Source organism: Neopsephotus bourkii, unplaced genomic scaffold (assembly GCF_033783945.1).
Source record: "Neopsephotus bourkii isolate Nb327-2 ecotype Australia unplaced genomic scaffold, CSIRO-AGI_Nbou_v1 NB_1542, whole genome shotgun sequence".
Classification (NCBI taxonomy): Eukaryota; Metazoa; Chordata; class Aves; order Psittaciformes; family Psittacidae; genus Neopsephotus; species Neopsephotus bourkii.
Window position 1 is genome coordinate 7499484 of NW_026902018.1, and position 14953 is coordinate 7514436.

The window sequence follows — 14953 nt, forward strand, 5'->3', positions numbered from 1 at the left end:
CGTCTCCAGGTGCTCTTCAGTCCTGCAGGGTTTACTGCCCCGCTGCAACCGATGGTGCAGACACGCGTTCTCAAGGAGACCTACTTCAGCTCGGCATGCCAGCCGTTGGAAAAGTTGTCAGTAACTTGGCTGGAAGAGCTTTGTTACTAACACAGTTTGGAGTCTGAAGGCTGGATTAAGTCAGTGCATCTTGGTTGACAGCGAACGTCATTTAAGGCGGTTCTGTTTGTTTGCTGTAATCTGGATTGAGATTAAGGATAGGATGTCACTACATCTGCCCCTCTAGGCAGTCCCTACACCTATGGTTTAATGTTGCAGCCATAGGGATATCCCTGGTTGTCTCCAGTAAAGGGAGAGTTGAAATGGCTGGGGTGTCTGTGCCTTCTTGTCCTTCCTCTGCTTCTTTCCTTGGAGCTGTTCATTGTTTACTTGTGGATGTCTTTAATTTTTCTTGGAGGCCTGCCCAATGTTAGACAATATCATTCCTCTTGTGTTTTCTTCTGGTGTTGAGCGAGAGCTCTTCAGGTGCTAATGAAACCCTTTGAAGAGAGGTTTTAGATGGATGGATGAGGGTGTGCCTTCAGGATTGGAAGATTTGTGTCAGCGCTAGGGCTGGAATTCTTCCCTTTTTTGGGGAGGGGGAGGTTGTCTGGTTTTCGAAATCCTAGGTCATACCAGTATATAAGATTACTGATTATTATTAGTCATAACATCAGTTATTATTATTATTACCTCGTACTCTCTACTACCCTAATCTTAATTTTAATCCTAATTTTAAAGGGGGGCAAGCCACTGCTGCAACAGCATCAGTCTGTGTATATATTTCTGCTGGATATTGATCGATTCTTATTTCGTACCTCTTCACGGCTGCATTATCCCCTCTTAACTGAGGCTGAAAGCCTCTTGTTGCCCCTTGTGTGTCCCGGCTACCCATTTCATCTGCTCCTGCGGGTTAGGTCACTGGAGATGGGGCTGCAGGGGTGCAGTGCCTGCTACCTGTGTGTCAGTGGCTGCTGTCACATTGTGCCGCCAGACCTGTGCTCCCTTCATTCTTGTCATGTTAGGTTTCTCTGTGTCCAGCAGTTATCCCACGACAATTGAGTGCTTTGTGGCAGACAAAAATCCCAGGGAGCACACGCACCTGCTGCCTGACAGGTCTTCCTGAAGGGACTGTCCTGTTCAGACCTGGCGTTTGCTGTGTTACAGTTGTCAGGCTGTTGTCACCAAGTCTGTCTGCCTGTGCCTAACTGATGGTTCAGAGGAAAAGGTCAGATTCCTTACTGATGATTTAGAATTTAATTATTATTCACAACAACCAAATTTAAGATTCTGTGCTTCCTTTAGCTTATACTACATCTTTCTTTTATGACAGATGACATTGGGAGCAAATGACTTTTTAGACTAACGGTATCGTAGAATAGGGTTGGAAAGGACCTTAAGACCATCTAATTCCAACTCTCCAGCCATGGAGAGTCAACTTCTATTTCTTCTCTGTGGCTCAGTGTCATACTGACCACCTCCTAATAAGAAAATAAGATCCTTTTTGCTTTAATTTCTCATTCTTCAACTTAGTTTTTCTGTACTGTGTTTTCACTCTGTTTCTCCTGTTCCTTAAGAATTTCAACTCTTTTCATATATTCCTTTGAAATGACTGACAATAACATGCTGTATTCTTGGTGCTGAGGGACTGTTCCTGATCTCTAAGTTTATTCAGCCTGGATGAGGGGAGACTCTGGGGAGACCTTAGAGCAGCTCCAGTGCCTAAAGGGGCTACAGGAAACCTGAAGAGGGGCTTTGGACAAGGGTCTGCAGGGACAGGATAAGGGGGAATGGCTTTAACCTGCCAGAGGGGAGATTGATATGAGCTCTTAGGCAGTTCTCTGTGAGGATGGTGAGGCCTTGGCATAGATTGGACAGAGAAGTTTGCATTACATATGTGATCCAAATAGTATTTTGCAGTGTGTTTGCAGTGTAATCAGGTTTGTTTTTCAATGGTATTTAAAAATAACATTTGCACAACTGAGTTTTTTATGGTTTTGGAGTATTTACTTGAAAACAGAATTTTGTTTCTGAAGTCTTTTGCAGAAGTGTGAGGGCATAATTTGGTCTGTGTAACCTTTACTTTTGAAAATTACGTATGAACCAAAAAGTGTTGTTTAAATTTAGCTATGGATTGCATAGTTGTTATAATTTTTAGCAACATGTAGCATAGCTCAAATTAGAGAGGTTCTAACTGATGCTACAATTGCAGATCTCTCCAAGCTCAGTATTGGGAGCTCAGAGTGGCTTCTCAGTTTTAGAAAATTCTTTAGAAAAGACATCTTTTTCTTTAGAAAGAAAACCACCTTTTCCTTCCTAGTGATAAGTTCATATTTAAAATACTTTTGTCTCTAATTGCAATGAAGAACTAAAGAAGTAAAATATTTGCAGAGCATATATTCTGGTAGGATTTTTACTGAAATGGGGTGGTTTGTGTTTTTTTGCCCCTTTTTTTTAATACAGTAGTGCTGGAAGTTATGGGTTTATGTTCAAGGTATTTATTCTTTTTTATTTACTTATGCTTGTAGTTGAGTTATAACTTTTTATGATAGAAAAGTTAGATTTCCATGAACATTAAAAATCCCTTCTAGAATTTTCTTTAAAAAATTCAGAAATTTGACTTTCAAATTTTCTGGTCTTTCAGCGCATATGGGCCTTACGTAATTTATTTGCTGAATGTTCTGTTTCTCTAGAGGGTTAAGTTTATCAAGTTTGATCTTGGGAGATAAATATTCTTGTCATGTTAGATTTCTCTCTGTCCAACTCAGTGTTTGCTTTAGGAGGTGGGGAGTTTGTTCTTCAAAAGAAAAATGTCTGAAGACAATTGTGTGTTTTAAACACTCTCCTTGGATGGTCTGTATCGTTGTCTTGAGCACCTCCTGCAAGAGGAGATGGTGCTTTCATCAGTGAAGGGATTAAGTGCTGAGTCTAATTTGAAACAGATCCTGTGGGAGTTTCTGTTGAGAGTGACCTCTGCTCCAGAAGCTGCTTTCTGGTGCCATGTGTTGATTTGGAGAAGAGATGCTGATGAGCTTGTGCCATCCTCTTCTTTATCAGAAATGTGTGATTTCCTACCTTTAATTGTCTGCTAGATCCTCTTCTGCACTTCATTAGAACTTTTTTTGTTCCACTGCACTGAAGAACTTCTGCTTCTTTAGATTTGATTTGGTACGTATAAGTGCCTTCTGTAACAAAGTGTTGAGCACCCTAAGTATGTGCATTGCCGTCACCTTCCTCTCTTATTAGTAGAAGAGCAGTTGTGACAGGGAAGCAGGGGTGGCCTTTGAATGAGTACTTCTTGAGTGTTGGTGCCATCATAATGCTCTTTTTTTATTTGTGAATGAGTGATTCAGTTTTGTTCTGTGGCTCTTTCTTTTACCTAGTGATGTTTTACCGCCTTACGTAGTTCTCATGACTGCAGGAATTAAATAATAACATATTCCAGAAATTACCATCATAGTTTCCTTTAAAATAGTTTGGTTTTTGGTTGGTTTTTTTTTTGTTGTTGGGTTTTTGTTTTCCTCTTTTTCATGAGATTACTGAGCTTCACAGTATATTAGAGGCAGAAACCACTTTACTTGGCCTGAGAGGATGTCTCCTCATGGATTCTCCTCCTTGCTACAGACTCAGTATGATTCTGGGAGGACCATTAACAGCTTTGTGTTTGCTCCTGCATAATAAACAGAAAAGGCAGTTTTGTTTGACTGGTGCATTCTTTGGATTTGCTGGTGCTCCTGGAGGTTGTGCCTGATGAGACGTGCCCTTGCACAAACAAAATACGTAGTTTAGAATCTTGCTTCAGTCCTAACTGTGGAAGATGTCAAAAGAGAAGATACCTGTATCTTAGTATGTTCCTTCTGATAGACTGATAGACTGGCTTGGTCCTTGTGGTCGCTTACGTGTATCGTGCAGCTATTATCCATATTAGCTGTGCCAGAAATTTGAATTGTTGTGCCTGACCTACCTGAACCGAAATAAGCTGAATTTGCGCTGCAGTTTATTTTGGTTATGAAAATCTTAGGGTTTGTAAGAACTGTAGCAGGAAGCTATTGAAGCTAAGAACATAGCAGGATTCCAAAACGTTTCTCTAAATGTATATAGATTAAAGCAACTTCTGTTGCTGTTACAGCTGACAACTTTGAAAAGGGTGGCACTTGACACTGTGTGTGGGTGAGTTTGTGTTCATGGGGCTGTTTGCTGATTTGTTAACCTGATTTCCAAGGATCTGGTTGAGATGATCTCTGACATATGCAGTATTGCTGGAGTCTTTGCCCTGGCTCTGACACTCACCCTGTGTCTGCGCTCTAATACCTTTATTAATTTATGATCATTCATTTCCTCAGATCCTTCTGAAAACTGATGTACGAGAGTTCTTCAGGCTCTTAGCCCGGCCTTGCTTTGAGTGCTGCTGAAAGTTCAGCTGCTTTCAGAAATTTTTAACATATTTGAATTCCATTCAGGCCCCAGGTAAAGGTTATATATCTTTTTTTTTTTTTTTTTAATTTTTTGAGCAGAATATTGCTCAGGTTAAAATATTCCACACTCCTTATGTACAATAAGTATTTCTGTAAGACCTCGTTGGATTTTCTTACCTGTAGGTACTCTGACGTGTTGGTTTTAGGTGTGTAAAACCAAGTTTCCACTGCTGTGGTAATATCCAGGAACAAGGCTAGTGTGGAAATAAGAAGAGTGTGAAAATTCATTAGCTGCTTTGACTTTCATGGTTGGAAAATGGACGCAGTAGTGTTTACGTTTGCCCACAGAGAAGAATCTTACACAATGACAGTGTGTTTGCAGGAGGAGGCAGAAATGTAAGTTCTTGGAATTAAAGACACTGCTGAAACTACAGGGGAAAAAGAAAGGTGATGGTGAATGAAAATGCGAGAAGAATGGCATTTCCTTTGGCTTCTTTTATTTTCCTACAGCAGTCAACTCAACGTGAATCGCGTTATCTCTGGGTGTTTACCTGTGCTCTCCCTGGCACTTGGGACCCACCAGTGTTTTGAAAGAGCAAAGTGTTTGGGTTGGTCTGCTGTAGACAGGAAAAGAAACAGAACACTTACTGATACAAAGGAGATCTGGGGTGCATATTAGGAAATACTTTAATGATGAAAATCATGAGGCGGCGTAATGACATTGCCTGAGTAAAACATGGAGTCTCCTTCAGTAAAGTAGTTTAGAAAATTGGGTATAGTCATAAGGAAGAGATCAGTAGTCTCTAATTTGATGCTTTTCTATTGTTGTTTGACTTAAGGAGAAAAAAAAACTCTATAGTCCATTTGATGCTTGAGACAGGATGTCAGTGCGCAGCATGCTTCCCTTTCTACCTAAAAATACGCCTCAGCTTGCTCTGGTAATGTATTTAAGCCTTGCAGTTGTTGTCTTGAGGTAACAGTATGTGATATTCTTAACCTTTTTTGGTCTGCAGGACTGAAAACAGAGGACTTCGGTCTGAGCTATAGTAGTCAAAACCTTTAGTGAATATTTCTGAGTGTTTTGTATGTTGTCTGTCATCAAATATGATTTTACGGCAGAATTCACAACTGGCTGGTACTCAGAGTTGTACAAAGATATTGCTGCGGTTTTGAGGGTCCTTGGAAGAGAGTAGGGTTAAATGAGGAGAAAGGGTGTACCAGAATCCATGGAGCTAGGACTTTCTACACCTCACTTGGAATAATAATCTTTAGAATTAGAAGGCTTAAACCTGTTTTTCTTTGGTATTTTGTATTGTCTGAAATTGATGCACTGGGAAGGTGGCTCTGCCAATGGTGACCCTTCTGCTGCTAAAATAAGTTGTGTGCCCCACACATTTCTGTAAGTGCACTCAGTTCTGAAGACTCAGCCTTTCCTTCCTGTTTATTAGCAGTCTGCGGCCTGCAGGTATCTGGATATAGGGGTTTGTGAGTAGATGTACCAGTGCAAGTTCTTTGGTTTGAAGAGAATTTGTGCATTCTTCCACTGTCTGTGCACGCATGTGCTTCTATGTGATTGACGTATCAAACTTCAGATGAAATGAACTTCTTTACCTGGCGACTCTGCTTCATGGCATAGAATCAAATAGTATGGCTGAGGAGGAAAAACTTGTGGATATGTGGTGCAGATATTAAAATATACTACAACTAACATTATTCCTGATGAGGCAATAAGTCTTCTAGCAGACATCCTTCATAGGGAATGATATGTTTTGCAAGGGCCTTTTCTGTTACTTCTGTACCCCCCAAAAGTCAATAGGTAAACATTTACTTTTTTAAGACTCTGATTCTGAATTGCTGATTTGTTCTGCACTGATGCTCGGGGCTTTAATTGCTGCTGTACATTTTCTAATATTCTGAGAGTTTATTTTCCTTCTTTGAGTAGCATTTCTTAGCACTAACATATAATTCCTGTTCCCTTCCCCACCCAGATTTCTTTCTTTGGATCAAAATCTTTTGGAAGAAAAAGTCCTGACAGTTCCATGTTGAGCAAAGCTGAGTTTGTTGAGAAAGTTCGCCAGAGCAACCAGGCGTGCCATGATGGTGACTTCCACACAGCAATTGTGCTGTACAATGAGGCTCTGGGAGCTGACCCACAGAACTGCATTCTCTACAGCAATCGCTCGGCAGCCTACATGAAAATCCAACAGTATGACAAGGCTCTGGATGATGCGATCAAAGCACGGCTTCTAAACCCCAAGTGGCCAAAGGTAAGAAAGTGCATTTGTCTTCTGGGGAAAGAGTAACTTGTCTGGGATTACTATTCACATACGTAACACCTTGTGTAAACAAGTGCATATAAACAAGTGCATATATTTCTGTACTAAAGCATTTCTTTGTTTGGTTTGGTTTTGTTTTTTTTTTGCTAAAAGTTCCAGATTGTGTTTAAAAGTTCTTTGACTTGAATTTCCTGTTGGGTATTAAACTTTTTTTCTGTGTAAACATACTTTTCCCCAAAGGGGGTATGGTACTATTTTAAACCATCATGGTTTCTGGATTGTGAAGACCAGACATCTCTTAGTGTCAAACCTACTCAGCATTCAGTAGCATCCAGGAACATTTTGTTGCAAGACCTCAGGTAGCATGGGGATTCTTACTAGTGATGGAGCAATAAGGCCTTTCACAGGCATGTTCAAAGAGTGTTTATGTGCAGTGTTATTTTGGATATACACTTGAAAAAATGTGTATCGGCATTCTTAGTAAGATCTGACTCTGCAAGGAAACATTTTGTAAAGAGCAAATGGTATTGGTTGCTTGTTCCTTCTGAGGCTGTTTCCCACTGGCTGTAATGGATTACTTCAGTAGCTGATTGACCCTTGGCTCACCCAGGGCCAGCTCTTTGCAGCAAAAGTACTGTATGTCTACAATTGATATTCAGGGAAATCATGCTTCTACCCCACCTCTGGCAACACCAAAACACAATAAGGCTGAATTTTAGACATTTTCTACAGAAGTTGAAATGTTAAAACGTGTCTTTCTGGCATCTATTTGATCCGAAGTGAAAAACATTGTTTATAGTAGCTGCTGTTATCAGGTTGTGCTGTAAAATTGTATAGACTTTGTTTATGATCCGTGCTGGTCTGGAGGCAGTTTGTTAGATGGCTTGTGTATTGCATCCACCACTTTTTCCTTCTGTTCCCACCCAGAGCTGGCTGATTGTATCTGTTTAGCCTTTTCCATGGCCATTGGCCAGTGAATGTCCCACAGGTCCACTGCCAGCTGAACTTGAAACTTGCTGTGTCCCTCATGATGGAGCTGTGAAATGGATTTGCCTCTCACGGCCCAGCCGTTGGAATGTGAGTGTTCCCACGCTGAGCACCAGTGAGTTGCTTTCTGTCTTGGAGCCCCCAGTTCACGGCTTTGAAACCAAGCTCTTAGCGGAGTTGAAGAATAAATCACATGAATACAAGCATTTAGAATTGCTGTGTTTAATGCTAATGAGTTTTGCAAGTGATAGATTATTACATACTAGGAGCAGCTAGTCTAACTTTCAGAGATGGTAATGAGATGTAATGTGAATCATCAGATCATCCTACATCATTTTACTGTAGAGGGTCAGTCGTGTCCTGTAGGATAAGTAGGTGTATTGCAAGTCTGATCTGCACTGAGATCTGATCTTTTATTAAGGCCTTTCATTAGCTGGATCACTAAGGTGTTGAACAGGAAGTGATTTGCAGAGGTCAGAGTTTGATGGCACTGTCTTCCTTCATGTGCACAGTTATGATAGAGGTCTCATAAAAATGGCTTGGTAGGGAGTGTGTCCTGGCTCTTAAAAAGGAGCCATCATGCTACTACAGTAATCGAGAGAATGAAAACCCACAGTTGAATGGATTACTTTTTTTTTCTTTTTTTTTTTTTTTTTTTTATCCTCTGTGTGTTCATTCCATCTGGAATTCAGATTTTGACACTCTTTTACATGGTACTTCCCTTTTGCTTTGAATCGTTGTTTCCACAAAAATCATCTGCAATGACTTAGGTTTTAGAAGAAAATGAAAGATTTTGCCAAGCTCTGGTTGTCGTTAATCTGGCTGCTCCACAGTGAGGGTGCCTGTTGGCTTAAGACATCTGTATCTACAAATCTGTTGCTGCCACTACATCTTCATTGTGTCTCTTGAATTTGCACTGGTTTGGTGAGCACTAGTTGCTTTAATTGCTGGATCTGACTGAAGTCTGTTAGTGATACTTTCCTGTTTAAAAATAATTCATGTTAATTCTGTTTCTGTAAAATGTCAGCAAGGGCAAAGAAAGCAACTGGTATCTGGAAAGCTCATTTGAACACCCAGTTACAAGTGCAAGCCTGTTAACTTTGAAACCAACACCTATTAGCTAAGCTCTACTAATTTTTGGAGCTGTTAACAGAATGAAATTCTTTCTGTTTTCAGCATACCAGCTATAGCAACTGTCCTAGTTGCTATAGGTTAATGCAAGTCAGTGCATAAAAGGAATGCTAATACTTGTTCACTGTTTTATCACTAGGAGATGGCTGTTTGTCTGCTTGAGGGAATGATGAATTCTGCATCCCTCTGGACTAAACTGTATTTTACAGGGATTTTTTGGCATTTCCATGTGACAGAAAACAGCACTGCAGCACAGGCATTTTGGTGCTTGCAATAGCTGGAGCTCTTGGGTTACTCTTCTTCCTTTATGGAAAAGCACAGAGGAGTCTTTGTTTCTATTTTACTTAGTTGAAGGACACAGATATAAATGAGTTTTCTGGCTGAGCTGGAAAACAAATTTTGGACAGACGAGGCAGAGGTGACGTTAGACACTGTCCTGGCTACTGGGTAGGTTTTTTGTCCCTCTTTGTATTTTCCTGACAGATAAATAGGGTGGTCACTCACCCCCGACTCCTTTGTGAAGTACCAGTCCTCTCTTTGGGTGGTAAGGAGGAATGATGGGTAGCTTTGGTGTGCTCCTCAACTGTTTCTAAATACTGGGAGCTGTGGACATGCTTTGGAAATCACAGCAGAGGTGGGAAATCCTGAAACAGAGGCAGTTTAAGTTTGTGTGGTATATTTTCCTCATTTTCAACATTTACGTCTTCTAAAATGCGTGTTTGTGTTTTTAACACACAATTCTAATTTTAGGTAGAGCAAGGGAAGTTGTACTTTGGGGACAAAGTGATTAGTCTGATGTGTTTTGAACACAGAAATTTCAGGTTGGACTGTATATCTAATATCAGAAAATAAGCAGTGGTGTTTGTAAACTTACTCCAGGTCTGAATGGTTGTTGGTTAGTGAGGCTTGGTGTGAAGAGCTTTCCCTACACAGTACATGGACTTTTAAATTTGTTTTTGTGTGTGTTTGCAGCTTGTCAGCGTGGGGCAGCAGCAGGGCACTGTCAGAAGTGGAACACTTACAGTGCATGTTTCAATCTCAAAGCTGCTTTATGGTTTGTTTTATTTTTTTAATAATTGTTTTAATTGATAGAACAGGGAAAATTGAAATTTATGTATACAAAATCTAAGCAATTTTATTAATTAGCCAGAAGAGGGAGCTTAACAGGTGTAGCTTGTATAGCCTGAGTTTTAAATGCAGAGTGCAATTGCTTTTACTTAGCAAGTTGAAAAACTGATTTGAATCTAAGTTTTCTGAGATTTAAGCTAGTAGCTGGAGTTCTCTTTATTTATCTTTCTTCCCTATCCTGGTGTGCAATTTGTAAATTCTTACATTCCTTTTTTTTTTTTTAATCATCAGCATGATGGTGGAATGGGGAATATCCCAGTCTTACATGTGTTTGAACCAAATGTATTTTCACTCTAACTGGCTGATGTTTTAAGATGATCCTTTCTTCAGAGGATGGCAAACAAAACCCAAACAAAAACCATTGTGAAATAAAGCTCTGAAATGAGACAGTACAGAAAGGAAGAAGGTGGTGGTTCTTGCTTTCATGCTTTCAAACACAGCTGTGTTTGCCTGAGAGTATTGGCTTCTAACTCCTGCTATCCTGAAAATGTTTTGTCTATATATCACTGGGAAATGCAAAGGTACCAGATTATTTCAGGAATTGCATTTTGGGAATACTCTACAAGCAGATCAGATCAGGCTCATTTTATTCTTTGATTTCCCACCAAACTCTTTGTTTTGCTTTGCTGTTAATCAGGCTCTAGAAAAGTTTTATTCAGTTTCTGTTCTCAGCTGTGCAGCCTGAGTGCCTGAAGCATGGCAATGAAAACAAAGGGATATATATATTCTGTGACTGTGACACCTGAATGGTCTCTTCCTAGTTCTTGCTGATTTTGATCTGGTTTTTAATCCTTCCATTCACAAAAAATATGCTGTGGCTTTAAATGCTTTACACTTGGGCCTAATGCTGTGCTAAAAGGTAGATTTCACTAACATTTGCAGGTGTATACTAATTTGGGCCTCACCAAAGAGCAGTGATAGTTAAAGTGGAGTTAAAAAGGCCTATTCCTAGTAAGAACACAAAAATACTTACGTAAAAGGTACATTTTTTCACTCATCCCAAATAAAACCATTCACTGCACATTGTGGGGTTAACTTGGAGAGTCTCCTAAGACTTGGGGCATACTTAGAGTTTGCCCTGTGCCTGGCTAGACTTGCGATGGATTTTGACTGCTTGTTACTAATGGATGCTATAGACAAACAAGCATTTTTAAAAGTACAACATGATAGTTTTTTGTATTTTAGGGATGATTTTATTTAGATTCAGCAAGACACTTACTTAAAACAGTTTATACTTACATGCCAAACCGTTCCAAGTGTAATGCAACTATAAATGGATGTATTTTGGTTTCTGAACCTGGGTAGTCTTTCTTGATCCAGGTAGCCCGAGTAGGTTTAGACTCCAAATGTCTTCATCTGCACATGTCAAAAACTCTTCAGATCCCACAGTTGTTTAGGTGTCAGTCCAAGTATACAAAGTGCTTCAGAGTGTACATAAGTGACCTGTGTTTGGTGTCCACTGGTCTTGCTCTCCTAGACCCAGCTACATAAATTGGTGTTTATCAAATCAGTGGTCTCTGTTTAAATGAAAGAAATCCTGTGCAATATGTTCTGCTGTACTTCTCAGACATTTTTACTTGAATCTTTATAATATCAAATAGATCTATTAAATACTACAGGTTTTGTTTGATAGAGCAACATTTTGATGTTTATGTCTTCATACTAATAAAAAAAAAAACCAACAGAAAAAGGAATTTTTCATTAACCCCTCAATCTGCCTTTCCCCAGCTGCTGTTTCTAATAATCCCTGTGGGAGGCTGGTTCCAATCTTCACATTCTCAGAGATTTTATGAAGCATTTTCTGAGTTTAGACTTTCTTCAGGGGATGGGGAGTGACAATGTCTTAGAGAAAAAAACTTTCCAATATTACAGTATAGCAGCATTACTGAGGCTGGAAGGGGCCTCTGGAGATGCACTAGTCCAGCCCTCCCCGACCTCAAAGCAGGGTCACCTGGAGGAGGTTGTCCAGGATGTTGTAGCAAGATACCTGAAGCATACAGAATAGCTCATTCTTACACTACAGTAATAAAGAGGTATCTGAGCAAACTGGAAGGTGATGTATTCAAAATGGATGCAAAAAAATATTATTTTCACATAGTCTGTTCTTGGTCCATTGTAGCTGATTGTCGCAGTGCATTATTGAAACCATTATTGTAGCTATACTTTGAAAGGACTTGAAACTTCCACGTGATGAGAGTACCAGGATTACAGGAAAGTTCTGGATGGAGTAGATGGATGAGAAATGAGCTTTAATTTATGAGGATAAGAGTCAGTCATTAGCCCAGATTTTCCAGAGCAGGAGGGAGAAGGCTGACCTGTATCTCCAGGTTTCTCTTCCTTGTGTCACTTTTGGAAGCATCCATGCAGACAGCTCCTGGCAGGGATCAGCCTGGTGGAGTACAGACCTTGCTGTGCCTGGCGTTCTCAATGGTGTGTTTCAGTCTGTGCTAGGATGGAAATGTTAAATATTTGTAAGGTGAGAAGCAAACACTTCATTTGTTAGATTTAGATGTGGTAGCTGAGATGCACTTTGTATCACATAGACATTTCCTCAGGCTTATAAGAACAAGCGTCTTGGGTGCTGTACTTCCCTTCCCCTCCTTCCCCTCCTTCCCCTCCTTCCCCTCCTTCCCCTCCTTCCCCTCCTTCCCCTCCTTCCCCTCCTTCCCCTCCTTCCCCTCCTTCCCCTCCTCCCCCTCCTTCCCCTCCTCCCCCTCCTTCCCCTCCTTCCCCTCCTTCTTGTTTATTTTAGGGGGCAAGTACTATTTGTTTTCTAAATAGTAAACAGTTTAATAGTAAATGCTATAGTAGTGTTGTCTCTAAGGATTGTGGAATTTTCCAGCTGCAGAAGTGTTTTCAGCCTTTCAGCAGCTGGGAAGGGAGATGTTCAAAGGCCTTTCTGTAACAGGGAAGTAGCAGCCTTGGGAGGCATAGGCGGGGGTTTGATTAGGGTGACCTGTGTCCAGGTGATGCACAGGAGGTTGTACAATGGCATGGTGAGAGTTTTCTCCTTTGGTTTTCAAAGTGCCTATCTGGAAAAAAGCTGGCTTTATTTAAACTGAATGTCTGAGCATTTGCATCATTCCAGTTCTCAGGCTACTGGAAAAAATTACAAACATGTGGCAGAATAAGAATAAATTTGTATGTGTCTTTATACTTAACTGGGGAGAACAGAAGGAGGGTTTAATGATAACATTGCCTGTAGTACTGGGGAAAGATTGTGCTCCTGACTTCTGCTACCAGTTGATTTGCCTCTGCAACTGCAAGCTCTTCAGAAGCACAGTGAGGTTTTGTCTCCACTTAATTTAAGAATTTGGCTTTGTATAGGTAGATGGAGAAGAAAAGTCAAAGAGAAAGAAGTAGGGTTTGAGGCATGATGCCTTTGGGTGTTTAAGATGTGGGAGGGTTGTCAATGCTGTCATGTAACTGCAGGAATTCATCAGAAGAACTTGTACTGCTGTTCCATTAAGTGACTCTCGTAAGTCGTGTGACCAGCCCTCTCACAAGGAAAAGGGACATTTGCTCCTCCTCGTGCTCCTACTGACTTACTGACTGCATGCCAGCGCTTGTTAGAAATGCACCCTCATGTGCCGTGGCAATCCATATCCACCTAAAAGCAGCTCAGTGAGATGCAAGTGGAGTGCCCACCCTCAGCTGCATGTAAAACTTTTGAGAAAAGAATGTGGCTTGACCACGTAGCTTTTCATGAATAGGCCTCTTGTTTTTAATTTGATGAGCAAGGAACTTTCCAGTCCTATCCTCCGGCTTTGAATCTGTCTTTAATTTGCAGAAAGATGCATTCCAGTTTTCCAGGCATAAAACTGTTTAACGGATTTTTTTGGCTTTGCTAGAACTTGCTGTGTTACGTTATCCTGAGGTTCATGAGTTTGCTTCTGTCTTCCTACCTCACAGGCTCCTAGCAAAGCTGAAGTTGGGTGGGACTTCTGGGGATGGTGCAGCACAGCCTCCACTAGCGAAAGCAGGGTCAGCAGAGCAGGTTGTCCAGGGTATTGTCTAGTCAGGTTTTGACTATCTCCAAGAATGGAGACTCCATGACCTTTCTGGGCAGCCTGTTCCAGTGTTTCACCACCCTCACCAGTAAGTTTTTTCGTATGTTTAAATCAAATATCTTGTATCACAGATCGCGCCAGTTGCCTTTTGTCCTTTCAGTGGATACCGCTGAGAAGAGCCTGTTCCAGTCTTCTATTGTCACCTATCAGATATTAGTAAGACATCATTCTACTGAAACTGCAGGTGTCTTGGCCTTTGCTCATATGAGTGATGCTCCAATCCCTTAATTGTCTTTGTGACCTTTTCCTTGATTTGGCCCAGTCTGACCCTCCCTCTCTCGTACTGGGGAGCCCAGCACTCCAGACATATTTTTATCTTACATTCTCATTAGATATTGTTGCTGTTATTCTCAGTGCCTTCCCTTTCCTCCTCTTTGAGTAAATGTTTGTGTTTGGTTTTGTTGGTTGGTTTGTTTGCTAGCAGAGCAAGTTGGACCATGTACCAAAGTGAGCATCAGTAACCCAGTGGTGGAGGGATGCTCTGTATTGTTGTCTATTCACTTATGGTAAGAAGGCACTTTTACTTCTTGTTTTCTCTCTTTCTTTCTGGTCTGTTTTAGGGTGGATCTCCAAATTAATAGTGTGTTGTTTATTGTGATTAAGGGACTGCAGTTGTCTCAACTTTCTGCACCCTCCCTTTGTCTCAGTGCTGCTTTCTGAGAATAGTCTTGAATATAGTCACAAGTTTGTGTACCCTTTATAGTAGGATGTATACTTATTTTTTCCCCCTGTATTTTGTATAACACATTCTTACTCTCTGTCAAGTGGTGGGGTAGTGCTGTTCTCGTTTTACCAACTGGGAACAGGAAGAGGGAATGTTTGTTCTGTCATTTAGTGATAACTTGTGCTAGTGCCAAGCCATGTTGTTGCATCCGTATAACATGGTCTTGCTAGTGTGGCACTGAGC

At 40.8% G+C, this 14953-nt stretch overlaps 2 protein-coding genes across 4 annotated transcripts in view; one reads left to right on the forward strand and one right to left on the reverse strand.

Moving 5' to 3' along the window:
* CCDC117 (coiled-coil domain containing 117) overlaps positions 1-14953 on the reverse strand; it is a 292218-nt gene that overhangs the window by 39440 nt on the left and 237825 nt on the right. The window lies entirely within an intron of this gene.
* TTC28 (tetratricopeptide repeat domain 28) overlaps positions 1-14953 on the forward strand; it is a 120447-nt gene that overhangs the window by 857 nt on the left and 104637 nt on the right. For 2 of the 3 annotated variants that reach the window (XM_061370903.1, XM_061370904.1), the window contains exon 2: positions 6443-6721. In XM_061370903.1, coding sequence (XP_061226887.1) covers positions 6443-6721 — 279 coding nt within the window. Of the gene's footprint in view, positions 1-4382; positions 4507-6442; positions 6722-14953 lie in introns of all 3 variants that reach the window. The other variant, XM_061370905.1, reaches the window with a different exon arrangement.